Source organism: Halichoerus grypus, chromosome 6 (assembly GCF_964656455.1).
Source record: "Halichoerus grypus chromosome 6, mHalGry1.hap1.1, whole genome shotgun sequence".
NCBI lineage: Eukaryota > Metazoa > Chordata > Mammalia > Carnivora > Phocidae > Halichoerus > Halichoerus grypus.
The window spans coordinates 8,669,573-8,688,225 of NC_135717.1; the positions used below are offsets into that span (position 1 = coordinate 8,669,573).

The 18,653-nt window shown below is 52.4% G+C and overlaps 1 protein-coding gene across 6 annotated transcripts in view; it reads right to left on the bottom strand.

Annotated features, from left to right (window-relative positions):
• DTX2 (deltex E3 ubiquitin ligase 2) overlaps positions 1 to 17,349 on the bottom strand; it is a 34,703-nt gene extending 17,354 nt beyond the window's left edge. For 2 of the 6 annotated variants that reach the window (XM_078074443.1, XM_078074441.1), the window contains exons 1-3: positions 8,117 to 8,201; positions 5,201 to 5,557; positions 2,478 to 3,114 (exon numbers count right to left, since the gene is read on the bottom strand). In XM_078074443.1, the coding sequence (XP_077930569.1) occupies positions 2,478 to 3,114; positions 5,201 to 5,468 (905 nt within the window). In that variant the 5' untranslated portion in view covers positions 5,469 to 5,557; positions 8,117 to 8,201. Of the gene's footprint in view, positions 1 to 2,477; positions 3,115 to 5,200; positions 5,558 to 8,116; positions 8,207 to 15,890; positions 16,056 to 17,206 lie in introns of those variants that run through there. The other 4 variants (XM_078074444.1, XM_036072419.2, XM_078074442.1 and 1 more) reach the window with 4 other exon arrangements.
• Between the last annotated feature and the right edge of the window lie 1,304 nt (positions 17,350 to 18,653).

The following is an 18,653-nucleotide window of genomic DNA, read 5'->3' on the forward strand; positions in this document are numbered from 1 at the left end:
TTCCAAAATAAAAACCACATGGGTTCCACAAATTTTGATTTCGCTCACTCGCATGTTCCTTCCAGTGGCTACCAATAAAGACAGTGGGTTCCCAGACTTCCCCAGCCCATGGTGCCACCAGCCCTGACGCCCTCTGGGAAATTTCCACCTAACACAGTTGACATTCATTCAGCCTGGAGAACCATACCACAGCCCCTAGGCAGAACAAGGTGACAAGTGTTTTCGCTTCTCCTGGCTCTGCTGGGTCAAGAGGCCAGGTATTCATTAAGCCCCCTCCAGGCTCTACAACACCCATCAGAAAGGGGTTAACTGAAAAGGGCCGCCCTACAAATAAGGCATGGGGAAACCCTGTTTTTCAAAACAGGGGGGATAGGCCCATGCGAGTGAACCATGCCTTTCCCAGCTCCTGAAAAGCTGGAGGAGATAAAGATGAACACCCATCTCATGAGGCAGGCCCTTTTGAGGCGGTTTCAGCTAACAGAGCCAGTTGGCCTGGTTCCCTTCCTGGCTTACAACCAAGGCAAGCAGGGCAAGTAGTAACACGCATAGCCCAGAAGCAACGGCAACACCGTCTGGCCCAGCCGCCTTCCCTTCTGTAACCTGCCGGGCCTGTACCAGTAGGACCCACTCTGGCAGTCTCTCAGGCCCTCAGGCGGGGGAGGGGGGTGCCAGAGAAGTAGCAGGGGAGACCAATGGGAGCGCCGGACCAGGAGAAAGCAACAAGCCCATTAATTAAACCACCTGGCTCCATCCCAGAATCCCAGCTCTAGAACTATCCAGAAATGTGCCTCAAAATAATTTGCAAGACCTTAAGAAGCCCTAGGAGGCTCAGCAAAACTGACCCAGTAGAAGAGAAGCTCTAGCCCTGCTGATAACCATTCTGGGCTAGCAGACAGCATACTTTTCTCTGAAAGATTCTGACCCACATACTGGAGGGGCCCTCACAGAACACTGGGTGGGGCTGAGACAGCACAGCGCCCTGCTTGCTAACGCCTATGCGAAAATCCAGGGAGAAGGCCAAGTGAAAGCTCCGGTCGCCCCATTCCCAGAAAGACCTCAGGTTCACATGCCCGCCCCCCCAATCTCTGAAGGAGAAGATGCCCAGGAAGATGCCCTGACCCATCCCCCTCCTGTCTACGGACTCCTCCACACTCATCCCTCAGGACGTCTCTGCCTTCCCCTCACTCCGCCTTTAAGAGAGCTTCAAGATCTCCGTGTGTCCCTCACGGCCTGCTCTGGGGCCTGGGCTGACTCCCAGCTCTGCCACTCGCTGGCGGTCCTGCCGACCTCAGCGTGCTCACCCGTAAGCTGAGGACACCACCTATCAGGTGGCCATTACAAGGATTACTGAAATCACTCACACAGCCCAGCTACGCGCGCTCAGTGAATGGCAGTCGCCGCCGTGTCTTATAGAAGCTGGCAGGGTCCTCTGAAACCCAACTTTAAAAAAATGTTAGAGGCCGGGGCGCCTGGGTGGCTCAGTCATTGGGCATCTGCCTTCGGCTCAGGTCATGATCTCAGGGTCCTGGGATCGAGCCCCGCATCGGGCTCCCTGCTCCGCGGGAAGCCTGCTTCTCCCTCTCCCCTCCCCCTGCTTATGTTCCCTCTCTCGCTGTGTCTCTGTCAAATAAATAAATAAAAATCTTAAAAAAAAAAATGCTAGAGGCCGACGTCAGTCCAACCCAACAGAGGGGCAGGGCAGCCACAGGCCCGCGACAGGCCCCCATGTCCAGTCACCGGTCACCCTCTCAGAAACCAGCCCCCATCCCGGCTAACATTCAGAAGCCCAACGCCTTCAATAACGCATCCTGATGAGTCCCCTCGTCAGCGACAGGTCCCCGGGCACCCCAGGAACACCCCCCACTGGCCACTCCAGGGCTCCCCTGACTAGTCGGTGCCCTCCGGGGTCCAGGTGGGGCCCATCTCACCATCCTCCTCCAGGCGCAGAGAGCTCTACAAGTCACTGGGCTGACCGCACCAGCGTGGAAGCCACCTGTTGCCACCCGCCACACACAGCATTTTGCTCTCTCCTCAACCAACCGTTAAGCTCCCAAACTGGGCTCAGGGCCTGCCCCTGGCCGCGTGGGAGGAGACTGAACCTTCCACCTCGTGTGTCTCCAGCGCCCGGCACAGAGAAGTCAGGGACGCACCCGCAGGTACACAGCAGAGCTGTGCGGCACGCAGGCCTTTACCTGCTCTACAGAGCCTGGCTCTTCTGCGTGAACGAAGGCACTGCTGCTTCGAACCCACGAGGCCACGACCAGCACTCAGGTACCGGGGCTCAGGTAGGCTCCATGCAAGGCAAGGCTGTGGAAGGCCCGCACCTGGGCACCCGACGCCACAGCAGGAACAGCCAAGGAGGCAGGGCCCAGGCCTGCAGGTACGTGGGCGTGTCTTCCCAGCTAAGTAAGAGCAGAAACCCAAGCCTGCTGACACGGCGCACGGAGGACAAACGGACCCCCAGTAACACGAGATACCTGGCTCCACTGGCTGTGGACAATCCTGGGGGCTGGTGCTGCGGTCCCAGGTGGGAGAGGCTGGAGTGGTAGAGGGGCTGGCTCCCCAGGGAGGGCGGCGCCCCACCCCAGGGGTTGGTGGCGTTCAGCCTGGGTGCAGACCTAGCCCCAGAGAGCGAGGGCTTGTTGTACGGGGCAAAGGCCTGGTGGGCCCCAAAGACAATGGCGGTCCTGTGGGGGGGCTGGGGGACAGGGTACGCGGGGAGGTTGGTCATGGAGTGGCGGTAGCGGCCTGACACCGGGCCAGTTCCACCGCCATTGAGGCACTGATGGCAAGAGCAGGCGACTCCCGTGTGGCCTGGCGGAGCAATGATGGAGGTCACCGGGTACGGGGGTCCTGCTTGGCGCCGCACGCTGCGGCAGAAGCTCGAAGTCTTGTTGGTCTGCGTGTGGGTGGCGTAGTTGACGGTATAGTTGTACCCCAGGGGAGCCAAGTCCACAAGCTGGTTGCCCCTGGCCACCTGCTGCTCCAGGAAGTCACAAACACTGGCTTCATAGGCCGTCCAGGAACCATCGTCACTCAGCCATTCCCAGACAATGCCCCGGCCGGGGGCTGAGTGCTGGGGGAACAAGTGTCTCCGCACAGCCCGCATGGTGCCTGTTCGGAAAGGAGGCAGACACATAAATGGTCAATCTGCTAGCCCCCCAAAATGGAAGGAGCTTAAAAATTCTCTTTCTACAACCAAAATAAATCAACACGGTCGCAGTGTGCATAGGGTCATGCTGCTATTTGACCTTAAGACTGGCACCAGTTATGCTTTCCAAATTTTGGGTAGAAAGGGCAGAAAGCTCCCTCTAGGTAAAGAAACTAGGTGGGAGTGGGGGGAGCGCCTGGGTGGCTCAGTTGGTTGAGCATCTGCCTTCAGCTCAGGTCAGGATCTCAGGGTCCTGGGATTGAGCCCCGAGTTGGGCTCCCTGCTCAGCGGGGGTTCTGTTTCTCCCTCTCCCTCTGCCCCCCCCCCACCTCGTGCTCGCTCAAACGTGTGCTCTCTCAAATAAATAAAATCTAAAAAAAAAAAAAAGAAGAAGAAGCAAGAAACTGGGCCCACAGGGATCTAGTGGCAGAGGGGGACCTATGCTCCTATGCTGGGAACTTGGGTCAAAGAACAGCTGTGGCTCAGACTCCAAGCTTTTTCAAAATATTTCCAGTGATGAAAAATATGTAGCCCCACTTAAAAAAAAAAAAAAAAAAAAACTAAAAAAAATAAAGAAAATTAAACGGTCCATAATCCAACGATCAAGACCAACCACACAGCTTATATTGCCACGCATTTCCTCCCATCTGGTCTCCTACGCACGTACACTTAGGGAGCTGACGATCACACTGAAAACTTTTCGGGCTGTTCTCTCGTATGAGGGAGTATTTCTTACGTCTCTTGAACTTTATAAAACTCATTATTCAGAGTTACATAAATCCCTTACATGGATGTACCATTCCCTTTGACTTCTCAAGTGACAACTACTGGGAAACACCCTGTGGTTAGCATATATTCTTAATAAGCCGAACCTGAAGATTAGAGAGAAAAAGAAGAAAACGAACTTGGGCCATGTTTCCATAGCACCTGCCAAAAGATGATCGCCGCAATTCGCTTCTGCCGGTTTCCTGACCTCCACCCTTGCCTCCGTGGCAGCCAGAGGGATGCTCTTCACCTCCAAATCAGATCACAGCACTCCTCTGCCCAAATCCTCCCACCGCTCCCCCTTTCAGAATAAAAGCCAAAGTCCCTTCAAGGGACAACCTGCCCCTCCCTCGGGTCTGTCCGCGTTTCTTCCTGGTGACCTGGCCACCCGAGTTCAAACTTCGATCTCTCCCAACACTTGACGGTTTCATGGCCTGATTAACACTCACCGCGATCTAATTCAATACATAATTTCCACATTATGTATCTTGTTTGCTGCCTTACGCAGTGGACTGCAAACATCAGGAAGGCAGGGATTCCCTCTGCATCCAACTGACTGGAAGCCTTAGCCCTCACACACCCGAGGACCCTGCCGTAGGGATCAGAGTAGCGTTTCTCAGTCCCAGCACCAGCGACGTCCTGGGCCCAGAATTCTTTGGCACAGGGGCCAGTCCTGTGCGTTTCTGCAGCATCCCTGGCCTCTACTGACCAGAGCCAGTGGCTCCCTGCCCCACGTTTGTGACCATCAAAAATGTCTCCAAACACTGTCAAATGTCCTGGGGGGAAAAAAACACCTCCAGTGGAGAATCCCTGGGTTAGAGGGACAGGGCACAGCTCCAGGAGGAAGCTGGTGGTTCCATTCTCAGTAATACTGATTAAAACACACAAAAACCCACATACGAGCACGTGGGAGAGTGCAGTAACCTGTGTAACCAGGCCAGACAGACCCGTGCAGCGGAGGCAGGACGCATCACCAGGCCCTCATTACTAGCACACTACTTCCATGCTGGCCTGTCCGCAAGACCCTCCAATCTCTGCAGGTGGAAGCAGGCATTTGGGGTTTGGGAAACAAGGGGCAAGGGGCTGGGAGGGCCCCTGCATTGTGCTTTCAGGACACTCCCTACTACTGAGAGGTACATCTCACACTGTGGTATCCGTACCACTCACAGCACCTGCCTCCCAACTGAGCGCGTTTCAGGGACAGGACGAAGCTCTGAGAGTCACTGCTATATATAACCCCAACGCGGGCGATCCGACACGTACGAGAGGCAGGAAGTGTCTTACCAGTGTCCTGGCGGAACTGGGTCCAGCTGGGGAGGTCAATGATGTAAGGGGCCAGCGAGGGGTCAGCTTGGCCTAAGGGGATGCTGTGGGCCAAGCTGCCCACCCCGAAGCGCTGGCCCTTCTGCTGGACGAACTGCTGCTCGATGTAGCTGCACACGGTGGCACTGTAGGGGTGCCAGGTGCCCAGCCCGTCCTGCCACTCCCACACAGCCACTGCTACGGGGCTGGCGTACAGCTGCGCCAGGGAAGGGCTTGGGGCCATGGCCATCTTCCCCAGGTCTCCCTCCGCTCTCCCAAACGGTTTCAGACCACTCTGGGCTGGAGTCTCGGGGTCATTGCCCAGTGCTTCCAGAAGACCTGTAAACAGGACAAACAGTTACCAACGCACAGAGCGTCCCTGAGAGTCGGCCTCAGAGGGGAAAAAATGTCTACTTTTCCACAATTACTTTTTCCCCTAATACCTTAAGAGCATTGTGAGTCTAGTACCCGATCCTGTCTCTTTGCTCAGGCAGCCAGGAAGAATTCAGTCAATCAAGCATCCTACCTGCCTCTGCGAATGTTCAGGGAGATTCAGCGGAGTGAGTCCTGGGTGCTAATCACCAGCCCAGCTTCTTTCTACCGATCATTTCCCTGTGACCTAACTATTGAGTATATCCTTTTATCCTGTGTTTTCATGAATAAGCCCAAACCCCTCGTGCACTGAGGCCGTGGTGACCCCTCACTTCCACTATGTGGTGGAGACTCTACTGTTTCCAAAGCAGATTTGTTTGTGAGACACCTGCTATGCTACAAATGGGAAAAACCTGTGTCTCTGAAAGGACTGGGGAGGGGGAGGGCTCAAGGACACCCAGAGGGTCAACGGCAGAGCTGGGACTCAAAGCACAGTCCTAGCTCCGCCCAGGTCTCCAGGCTGCTCCAGGAGGCATCATTAGCCACGAAGGGTACCCTAGATAAACATTGAAATCTCACAGATGCTGAAGCCCGGCCTCTCCGCACCCCAGTCTGGACCTCGATGACCACTGGGCAGGCCCAGAGGGTTTGCATCCATCTCCTGAGACGTTCCTCTCCCGGCCACCCCAGCCCATCCTCCTCCCTTGTCAACTCTACTCAGCCTTGAGGCCCAGGCTGCGTGGTTCAGGGAGCCTTTCCCTGGCTGCGCATCATGTGAGCTTCTCCCTTGCAGCACCGACCAGAACTCTGATGCCCGTATGGGTAGGATGACGTTCCAGATCTTATTGCCCCTCCAGACAGCACCAAGCTGGGAGTCTGCCTTGTCCACAGTCATATCGCCAGCCCCAGCAGAGGCCTTGTCCTAAGTGTTATATACATATTAGTTCAAAACACAGCTGCATGGGAAGTAGCCTGCAGCTGTTTGGAGAAGAGCACTACACTGTGAAGGCACTGTACCGTGTCAGGCCCCCAGAGTACCAGAGGAACAGGACCAATTTAGTGACAAACGCCAAATAGACTTATTTCATGTATGCCTAACAGACCCACAAGGCGGTACTTCCACTTTATGACAAGGCTCAAAAGAGGTCAAGGTCTTATTGAAGGGCACACAAACACTGCTAAGTGACAGCAGAGAGCAAACCCATCAACCCAGTGCTAATGCCCATCTCCTGGACAGGAAAGCTCAGCCCGACTCTACCTTGGGCTCCACTCTCAGGCCCTGCTGAGAAAGGAGGGAGGAGAGAGGAGACTCCATCCCGAGTCCTGAGCACCCTCAACTGTTACAGCACGTCCCCCAGGGCCCAGGGTTCCCAGTCACACCGTCTGCTCTGATTCCTACACAAACCCCTCATGTACAGACGCTGAACTGTCTCCCCATTTTGCAGATGAGGAAACCGAGGCCCAGAGAGTGGCGGTGACTTGCTTACACAGCTGGTAATAAGGTTCCTGTCCCTGAGACAGCACTGCACCACCAAGGTTTCGAGAAGACTCAAGACACCTGCCCCACAAGGCAGGCAGATCTGGAGCAGTGCATGAAAATGAACAGGCACAGGCTTACTCTACTCGCTGTATCATCTTGACGAAGGTACCTGAGCTCTCCAAGTTCGCTTTCTCCCACCTGAAAATGATGATACTAACGTCTGTTCTCAGTGCTTTTCACTGGTGTTCCGAGAGCTCTGTACAGAGCACCCAGCGCAGCGCCAGGCACACAGCAGTTAGCCGCCAAGCCTGGCCTCCTTCGCTTTCCCTGCTCTGGCCCAGCCCCTGCTACCCCAAGACCTCCATCCCCACCCTTCAAGTCTGGGGGAGGAGCGGTGGCCCAGGGTGGCACTGAGCTACACACACAGCATGAGAACGCGGGCGATGGATGAGTCAGGCCTGCGGGAACTGGGAGCACACCTGCGGGTGCCGGGGCTGTCCGCGAGCTGCTCACTGCTCCAACAAAAGCACACATCCCACTCTGGAGGATCAGACCTGGGATGCCCTTGGGCCAGCTGGCTTATTAGCTCAGTGATTGCAATTAGAAGTCTCTGTAACCACATCCAGGTACAAATCACAGGACTGGTTTCAGAGCCAATTAATCCTGAGCCCAGACTTTCCTCCTGGCACCTCCTGGCGGGCATCACTCATCTCAGGCAGCGGAGGCCTCCTGGATATCAGCACACGTGGTACGTTCCAGCATGTCTGCACATCCCCAGACGAACCAACTCGCAGAACTCTGCCAAACAGCCTGCGAGATATGGGCTAGAACTGCAGCTGAGGTTCTTCATGAAAGCATTCGGCCTCCACACACCAAGGGTCCACCCTCATCCAGGCACTGTTGGGGTACTGGAGACCCAGAGAGGAAGACGACATGGCACCCAGCCGCTGTCCCCCGTCTTACCACGCGGCCTCCTCCTTAGGTCCAGACACAACCAATTCTAGAAAGTGCCAGAACGTTCAAAGCCATTGCCTACTGCCTCCTACCTGTTGATCCTGCTGCTACATGTGTCCAGACTCCAGCCCTCTCTCCACCAAAGAACCCAAGCGAGCGTGCCCATCTTTCCAGACTCAGCCGCAGCAACCCCCCTCTCCTGAGCCCTCTGACCCACACCCTCACCAGAAAAGCACTGACTCCACCCCCCAGGGCGTCGAACACGAAAGACCGCATTTATTGGTTTCACTGTCTGTCTCCCCACTGGAACAGGAACTCCCTGAGGGCAGAGCTGGAGCTGACCCAAAGCTGGGGCTTCAGCACTTCAAATGCCTAATATCCCAGAGGGTCTCAAACACCAGCAGACAAAAGAGAGGAGAACCTCCTGCTCCCGGGGCCTGGGGCACATTTGAAGCCAGACCCAGAAACACCCACTGGCGTTCCACTTCAACACGGCAATTACACGCACACAAGGGCTGTGTCAAGGAGCCCATTTTCTGCAACCACCTCAGCCATCATGAAGCTGTAGTTCAAAAACCTAATTTGTTTCGGCTCTTAATGACAGGGGCTATTGAGGGTGTTCTTAATTATGAAAATAATAATTACTATAATTGGCCATGGAAAAAAAGCCTCAATCTGGAACTAAACACCTACAATAAGGGAATTCTTAAGGAAGTTACAGTATATCCCAATGATGGAATACAAGTCCTGAAAGATGTTTACAAAAGGCCTACAGACCTATGATAATGCTCATGACAAACACGAAATACAGGATACGGAACAGCACCCACTCCGCTGTTAGGCAGGACGGTGTGTCATTTACTGGGCACCTACTGTGGGGCGCTCTGGTCCTTCAGGCTCTCTCAACCCTCAAATGCCCTTGAAGGTAGGCATTGTCCCCCATTTTATAGGGGAGAGAACTGAGGCCAAAAGAAATTAAGAACTGGGGCACCTGGCTGGTTCAGTCAGAAGAGTGTGCAACACCTGATCTCGGGGTCGTGAGTTCGACCCCATGCTGGGTGTAGAGATTACTAAAAATAAACTTAAAAAAATTTTAAAAAAGGCTAAGGGCACCTGGGTGGCTCAGTCGGTTAAGCATCTGCCTTCGGGCACACAGCAGACAGGCACCAAGCGTGTCCTGATTCCAGGGTCCTGGGATTGAGGCCTGCATTGGGCTCCCTGCTCAGCAGGAAACCTGCTTCTCCCTCTCCCTCTGCTGCTCCCCCTGCTTGTACACTCACTCTTTCTCGCTCATTCTCTGTCAAATAAATAAATAAATAAAAATCTTTTAAAAATACATTAAAAATGTAAAAAGGCTGGAAGGAAGGGGAAAAAAAGGCTGCAAGGAACAACTCTGAAATTTTTTTTTTTTTTTTTAAAGATTTTATTTATTTACTTGACAGAGAGAGACAGTGAGAGAGGGAACACAAGCAGGGGGAGTGGGAGAGGGAGAAGCAGGCTTCCCGCGGAGCAGGGAGCCCGATGCGGGGCTCGATCCCAGGACCCTGGGATCATGACCTGAGCCGAAGGCAGACGCTTAACCGACTGAGCCACCCAGGCGCCCCACAACTCTGAAATGTTAACAGGAGTGATGGAGTTACAGTTCTGTTTTGTATACCTCTTTCTGTACCTGCAGATGTTCCACCATGGTCATACTACTTCTTAGGATGAGCCCAAAGTTACATTTTAAAAAATATCAACAACTTCGACCATGAGAAAAACCTTCCTGCTTTCCTTCGCATTCTCTTGCGGGGTTTACCTGCAAATCCCGCCCACAGCGCTGCGCGGTGGGGCACAGAGGATTGCTGCTGTCCTACCAGGGAGGCATTTTCACACAAAAGGAAAAAGTTACATGTGTCCCAGAGTCTTTCTATCCGCAGAGGATTTAGAAGAGCTTTAGAACAAGATCTGAGCTGGCACAAGAATCTGAGTGAAAATCATCCTGCCTACCTGTGGGCCTCCAGGTGCGGGAACCACAGAAGCGGATCCCACGAGGGTTGCGGCCTCTGGGAAGAGGTCCCGGAGTGTGGTTTCTAAGGCGGTGCTCAGACTATGATCATCACCTTGCCAACACGTGAGGACCCTGTTTCATCCCTCCAAAGCCTACTGAAATAAGTACTGGCTTCGTGCATGCCCGGGCTCAGCGGTTCACCCTTCGGTCCACGCAGGGACAGGGACCGGCCCCCACCCTCCATTGTCCCGAGGGGAGATGGAGACAGCGGTCAGAAGGCGCGCGCGCACACACACACACACACACGTGCACAAACACACGTGCAAGTACACTCCACCCTCGTGACTTTGGAACAATCACCATCCCTTCTGTAGGCTCTACCACTCAGGCAGTTGGATGGATTTTCCGGCCCCTGATGATTACCAGAACCTATTTGCAAATGGGATCGCAGGCTGCTCACTGTATGTAAAACGCAGGAACGTGCTCTTTCTGACAAAGAAATGGCCTCCGTGCCAACTTCCCCAGAAGCCCAGGATGCTGTTCTGCAGAGCGCAAGAGTTCTGAGGAGCATGGATGGGAACCCCGTGAGCCCAGGCTTATTTCCTAAGCCACCTCTCCTTTGGGGCCTTTCCAAGAAGCTCGGCCTGAAACTCCACACCCACCAGCTGACACGAGGAGCGTGACCTTCCAAGACCTCAGGACAGCACAGCCAGCCACCCTGGCCCTGGCAGGAAGCCATCCCACAGACCCGGGAAAGGCCAATCCTGCATACAAACATGGCAAAGAAATGTCCTACCTGACCAGGAATGTTGTTTTTAATGCAAATTTAAAACAATGGAACATTATTTTTTTGCCTATCAAAGTAGTTAAAAAAATAAAATAAAAAAACAAAATAAAGCTTAATTTCAATACTTGGTGCTGGCAGGAGTATATGGAGTCCTCCTACCCCTGGGAAGGATAAACCCTTTCCAGAAAGATGTGGTAATATGTACGGAGTGGTTTAGAAATGTTTACTTGCTTTGACCCAATAATCTACCTAAGAAGATAGACATAAAGATATCTGCCACAGCACTATTTTGACCCGGTAAGAGAAGCATAGAGGAAACTCAACAGAAACCTACGGAAGTGTTCACACCAGCTGCCTTTCGACTAGAGAAACCGTAGGAGGCCTCTGGTTCGACCTCCTTACCTACCTGAACTCTTCACATTTTCTAAAGTGAAAAAGTATTATTTCCGTTATCAGCAACACATCTCTTTAAAATGCCCAGCACTTTTAAAAGACCATAAACATAAACCAAACCACCACTGTCACTTAGCAGCATTACTTTAAATGGCTGCTAACTACCCCAGTGTGGTTTTGCAAACAACAGACCTCCTCAAAGTACCATGGCACCTCTTTGCCAAGACACATCCCCATCTCTGAGTCCCAAGAAAAGGCATAAAACAGACCATCCATGCGCCTGAACTACTGCAATAGGCAGGCACTGCAAGATGGGGCTTCTGTCTCGAAAACAGATGGCTCAAGCTGGTGCCACCCAGAACTTACCAGGTTTCTGAGAGATGGAAGGACACTCGTACATGATCCGTCCCCTACACACGGGGCTGCTGTAAGGGAAGGGACAACTCCTTCTAGTGGGTGCCCGCCTGAGCCCTCCAGGGGCAGGTCAGAGCAGAACCTTCCAAACAGGGCTCAGTAGGCCACAGGGTGGGGCCCTGTAGTTTAGCGTCTAACTCTTGATTTCAGCTCCAGTCATGATCTCAGGGTCATGAGATCGTGCCCCACCTCAGGCTCTGTGCTGAAGCAGGGGTGGGAGGGGGCCTGCTTGGGATTCTCTCTCTCCCTTGGCCCCTCCCCCTGCTCATGCTCACCCTCTCAATAAATAAATAAATAAATAGCCAGCAAGCCACAGGGTGGCCAGGGGGCAGGCCCTAGCAATCTTTGATTCCCTGTAGGCAACCTCCTCCACCAGCACCAAGAACCGCTATGTTGCTCCTTCTCTGCCAGAAGCAACATGCCCTGGTCCCCAGGCCTCCCCAGGGGGTCAAAATGGGGGAGCAGTGGAAGCAGTAACAGCGATGACCACCAACCTAGGGCTTATAAGGCACCACGCACTGAGCACCTTCCACAGGTTCTTAAATGTTTAAGCCTCACAGTCCTGGGCACGGGTCTTCGCCTGACTTTACAGATGAGGACAGGAGGCAAAAGATAAGCAACCTGCCCAAGAATCCACAGGTCTTTTTTTTTTTTTTTTAAGATTTTATTTATTTATTTGACAGAGAGATATTGCCAGAGAGGGAACACAAGCAGGGGGAGTGGGAGAAGGAGAAGCAGGCTTCCGGCTGAGCAGGGAGCCTGATGCAGGGCTCGATCCCAGGACCCTGGGATCGTGACCTGAGCCGAAGGCTGACGCTTAACAACTGGGCCACCCAGGCGCCCAAAAAATCCACAGGTCTAAGGAAACCCAAATCTGTTTCCAGAGTCCAAGACAGAAGGGGTATGCTGATGCTGGACACATCGGCCTGCCGGATAGGTTTTTCCTAGCCAACACAGTTTTTAGGTTTTTTTTTTTCTAACTGAGCTATTGTTTAAAAATTGGAATATTCACCATTAAAAAAAAATCCAGGTTTCCAGCTTCTGGAAAGCAGAAAAATTGGCAACATTTGCAGCACTGACCGAGATTCATTAAGCATCCAGCAACAACTAGTTGAACCACTGTGGTGGCTGGGACACACTCGTCAGGTTACCACAGTTACCACGACTCCCCCGGCAGGAGTCAGCAAACTTTTCCTCTAAGGGGACAAAAGAGCACATATTTTAGGCTTTGCAGAACATAGGGCGTCTGCAGCATCTACGTAACTCTGCCACGGAGAGTGTGAAAACAGCCACAGACGATGTGCAAACTAACTGGAGTGGTTAGTCTACAGCTCCCCCAACACCCGTCACCACGCTCCCACCATCCTGGAACTACTTCTCTGCGAGAAATACTGCTCTGAATCCATTTCTCTTTCAAAACGTAGGGAAGTGCCTCTGCCCTTGGCAGATACCCACAGGCAGAAGTGGCCACTTCTAACAATCAATGTCCACATAACATCTGAGTGCAATTATCTACCTGGCCCTCCACTAGGGCACAGGCTCCTTAGAGGCAAGGACTGGGGTCAGGAAAAGATGTTTTAAACAAGACATAGAACACTGACTATAAAAAACAACATCAACAACAAACAACAACAACAACAAAAAACAAAATTTCACTATGTTAAAATTAAGAATGGTTCAACAAAAGATGTCTTAAATAGAGTACAAGCTAGAAGAAAATATTCACAATATGAACAAAGGATCAAAATCAAGAATCTATAAAGAACTACAATCAGTAAATAATAAAACGTTGGCAAAAATCATGAACAAATATTTCACAGGAAACATGCCAATGAGCTTATGAAGAGACATTCAATGTCAGGGCTCAGGAACACAGAAATCACGGTCCCAATGATCCCATTTTATACCCATTCAATTGGCAAAAATAAAGTCTGCCTATAGTGAGTGATGGCAAGAATGTGGAGCAGCTAAGTCCCATACACCGGTACAACCACTTCAGAAAACAGTCTGGCTAGATCTATGAAAGCGGCACCTTTATTTACCCTATAACCCAACAAGATATCACCCCTAAGTTCATACCCAAGAAAACCTCTTGCACATGTACCACAGATGTGTATGGAAATGCCCAGAGCAGCACATTTTCAACTGCAGAAATCTGGAAACAACTAAGTGCCCATCAGTGGAAAATTAGATGCATGAACTGTGGCATGTTCACTCCACAGATTATTCAGCAGTGAAAACAAATGAACCAGATGACATGCAATAATACGGATAAATCTTAGCAATATTTTTTTACTTTCCTTAGAAACACATAGGTACAATAAAACTACATGAAAGTGAGGGGATAACGGTTATCTCAGGATGGGGAGAAATATCAAACGATTACACGTATACTTTCCTTTCAAGCTTTTGTTTTGGGTGACTGGAATGCAGGAGCTTACGACATTCATTAAAAATCACTTAGGCAATAAATAAAAGCAAGCCACGCATGAACGGTGATGAGTGTGTATTAACCTAGCTCTGTGTTTACCCGAGGTAAACATTAAAACAAACACATCTTACCCCAAGCGCCAAGCACTAGCCCTGGCACATGGTTTCTGTGGGGCCCATGGCCCCATTCCTCTTGGTCTCTTCGGCACCTTCCGTATGTTTGAATCCAGACTCACCTTCCTTCCTAATTCTGCTTCCCCCGTGGATGCCCTGGCCCCAGGCACTTAGGAGAAAAACCTGGGTTTCTAGCTCTTCACCACCTTCCCCCCACAGCGACGCAGCTGCCATGGCTCACTTTCTCCTCCCTCCTCACCTCCTCAGACCCGCTGCCAGCATCCGCTTGGGACCTTTGTGCCTCTCTCACCCTGGTAAGTATTCTCTTCCAACTGGCTTCTCCAACTCTGTTTCTCCTGGTCCACCCGAGAGGCACGTGCAAGATTGAGCCTCCCGAAGTATAGTTCCCGAATACATTTCAAGTTCCTTGGGTTGACACTGAAAACCCATCACAATCTGGTCCCTCCCTATCAACAGAATTTGCCAGCGCACTTGCCTTCAATACCTTCTTTTCCTCTACGCCTCCCCTTCCCCGGCCCATACCCAAGAGTTTAAGCGACAACTGCTCCCCCCATATACATCCAGTTTTCCCACCTCCATGCCCCGGCTCCATGCAGAATCCCACCCACCTCGCCACACATCCTCACCTTACCCATACTTTCAAGACCCAGTTTAAACAGCACCTCCATGATGCCTCAAGGTGCCCAACTGAAAGAAAACACCCTCTTAGCAACTTCCACAGCCCTTGTCTGCCCTTTACAGTTCTCTATGTCCATTCTATCTCTTCAAGGAGGCCATGAGCAAACTGGGGGCAACAATCTCATGTCTAACCCCCACCCCCATCAGAAACTGGCGTGGTGTAAGGAAATAAGTCACAAAGAGCATAATCCCGTCTAATCCATCCCATACTTCCAGCCAGTGTGCTTGTTTAAAATGCCCTCCTGGAATTCTTCTGCTAAAATCCTGCTCCCCAGAGCCTTGGCATGGCCCACAAAACCCTCCAAACGCAGCCCTCTGCCTACCTCACCAGCCTCCTCTACCCCACGCCCATCCCTTGCTGCCCCGGTCACACAGAGCTACTTATAGTGGCCCAGGCGCACCAGGTAACTTCTGGACTCTGCAGATGCCGACTCCTCTGCCCGGCTTCTCCCCTCCTTTTCAAGTCCTACCCCTTCACAACTCACCTTAGTTATCCTCTTCCAGAAGCTTGCTGACCCGCCCTCCGACCCCTTCCTGCACAAATGGGGTTAGGGGAGCAGGGGGCTGGGGCTCTGCCCTGTGATTCCTCCCGCCTCAACACACAGCACACCGACAATGCCTTGCCACTATCTATGGTGTGTCTGTCTGTTCCACCAAATGATGAGCTCCCAGGTGACAGAGCTCTTATCGCTCATCAGGGTGCCCCACCACTGAGCACGGGGCTTGACACAAAGAAGGCACCCAGTTTTGTTCGTGCAACGAAAGAAATAAAAATTCCCAGTTCAGATGCTGAAATCATGACTTGTGTCCTTCACCGCATAAAGCATGCCTTAAGTGGAAAGCATCCTCTAAGACTGGTTAAACAGGAGAAGCCCTTGACAAGAAAGCACTTGACTTTATTTGAGACAGCTGGCAATCAACAATCGACTCCCAAGGCTGACTTTCATTCTGGAGACCTTAAATTCCACCCTCCCCAGTCTCCACCTCCGCTGAAAACCAGGTCCAGAAGGCAGCAATGAGAAGTCCCTGCAGCTCTTACCTTTTCCCTCTGGAGAGCTGGCACAAACTGTCCCTTCTTGACGGAGACACTAGATCCTTAGGAGGAATGACTTGTTTGAGTTCCCATCTTGATATAAAATGCAAACAACAAAAACGGAGCAAATCGGAAAGCCTTGCTGACTCAGCAACGCAAATTCCAGGGCACCTTCGCCAACAAGGAAAAAGATGATCAGGTTTTAAATGGAGAAACAACGGTCAGTGAAAACGAATGCACAGATGTTGGGTCTGTGCACTGCGGCTGGGGACTGGAAATCACCAGATTTATTTTCCAACAGCCTGGGCAGGGCAGGAGGTACAACAGTCTCCCTCTACCCGCTCAATAATCAAGGGGATGGTGGGAGGAAAAAAACAAACACTTCAGCTCTTTCATGGAAAGGCCTAACCGGACTTCATAAGCCAGTCTGCAGTGTAAGTAACCACGAAAATTAGCACACCAGAGAGGGTAAAAGTTTGGCCAAGGTCACACAGCAAATGAATAAGAGGCCTAGTTATAGTTACCCGGATGGTAAAGCCTGACTTTGGCGACCAGAAAGTCCACCTTATAGAACTCTAGAGGAGTTAGGATGGCAGGCAGAAATATTCTGAGTTAATTCTTAACGTCCAAGCGCCTGTGCACACACTATTTCCATTGTTACTGGCACGTAGAGAAGTGGAACCAGGCTGGCTTGAGGGGGAGGGGGGGTTCGAAAGAACAGCTTCAGAAAAGAGCGTCTTCTAAATCCTCTTCAACATACATTATGCACCCCTCAAAAGTAACGCAGGGCCCCAGGAAACACGAGTTTCCTGGAGGGCGACCCCTACTTGAGGCGAGGGAAGCAGAGTTAGGGGACAAACTCTTTAAAAAGTACAGCCCCGGGCTCCAGCGAGTCGTCCACCTGAAGGCAGAGCCCAGCCGAATCCACACCCCGCACCACAGAGCCCGGTGGCAATATCCCCACCGCCTCGCCCCGGTCCTGCGGGAAGGGGTACCCTCCTCGCGCCCGCCCCAAACTCCCAGGGTCTGCGCCCCTCCCCCTGCTAGCCCTTCGGCTTCCCCCCGGCGTTCACCCTCGCACCCAGTCCCGTCCCGAGCTGCCAGCGCGTCTCATTTCCCCAACTCCCGCCTGCGCCTGCCCCAGCCCGGCGGCCAGTCCTCCCAGTGCCCCCGGACCTCACCCCCGGGCTCTTCCCCGGCCCGGCCCAGCCCTCCCTCACTCCCACGCCCGCCCCCTTCCGGTCCCAGCTCGGCTCGGTCTCCCCCGCGTCCCCGGGACCCCAGCCCTGGCGACAGGCAGGTGGCCTGCCCGCCCTTCTCACCAAAGCTGACGAAGGCGAGGGGGCAGGCTGAAGGCACCGCCGCACTCGGGCTACAGCTCGGGTTCGGCCTGGGCACCGCTCCGACTGAAGCTCCGACTCTGAGGAGGTAGCCAGAGTGAAACTCGGCGTCGCAGCTTCCTAGCACTCCGCTGCGCATGCCCAGGACGCGGGGCCTTCTGGGAAATGTAGTTCCGTGGGGGTGGGGGTGGGGGTGGGGCGGGACCCAACCCGACACGCACCTGTTCAGGTGTATCTCTTCTTCCTTCTTAGTCCGCTCACTCACTGACTTACTTCTTCATTTACTTATTTACTTTTAGATCGTGTTTACCCGTACATAGGTGGTGCCAGCAGGCCCTGTGCTGGGTACTGGGGATTAAAACGTGAGTCAGAAACTTGGTTTCTCTCCTGCGAGAGCTTCATATCTACTTGGGGAGACAGACACTCAAACACGTAATTACAGTACAGTGGGGAAAATGTGAGTTTAAGCACAGGACTTGGAGCACAGAGGGTGTGGTTAATTTGGGGGAGGTGTCAGGGAGACATCACAAAGGGGTCGGACGCCTGAGTTGGCTTTTAAAGCACACACAGGGGTTTGCCAGATGGAGTACAGGGAAGCTCTTGCAAAGGAAAAGAGATGTGAAAGTGCTTGGTTTCACAGGGTTCGGAGTTCTCTGAATCTGGGACTCTAGTTGAGTGTCTTTACATAATCTAATGTCACTCATACTTCATCAGGGATTTAAGAAAGAGACACCTCCCACCGCCCCCCATCACTCAGTTCAAAACTTTATTTTATAGAAAAGGAAGCTGAGGCCCAGAGACGGGGACTAATCAACCCAAAGTTGATGAAGCAGGGGAAGGAGTGCCTGTGGCGGGCCGTCTTCTGGGACCCTAGGCCAGGACTCTTCATGACCTAGAACCTGACTTAGAGGATATAGGCCTTGAGTCTGGAGAGGCGCCAAAGTTAGGTTCTCCCAATGATGCCAGCCCTCTTTCTAGAAATGAAGGATGACTTTCTAAGCTGTGATTTACACTAGGTAACTGCAGTGGCTACAGATTAGGATGGGGACATTTCCCTTCTTCTCTCCGAATCTCAATATTCTTAGCCAAAACCACCTACAACATCTCTAAAGCACCTAGCATGTGCCAAGCACTGTGACATGCCTCACCTCACGGTAAATCCCCTCAATGAGGTAGGTACTAACATCATCCCCATTTTTTTTTATTTTTTTTATTTTTTTATTTTTTTAAAGATTTTATTTATTTATTTGAGAGAGACAGAATGAGAGACAGAGAGCATGAGAGGGAGGAGGGTCAGAGGGAGAAGCAGACTCCCCGCCGAGCAGGGAGCCCGATGCAGGACTCGATCCCAGGACTCCAGGATCATGACCTGAGCCGAAGGCAGTCGCCCAACCAACTGAGCCACCCAGGCACCCGCCATTTTTTTTTT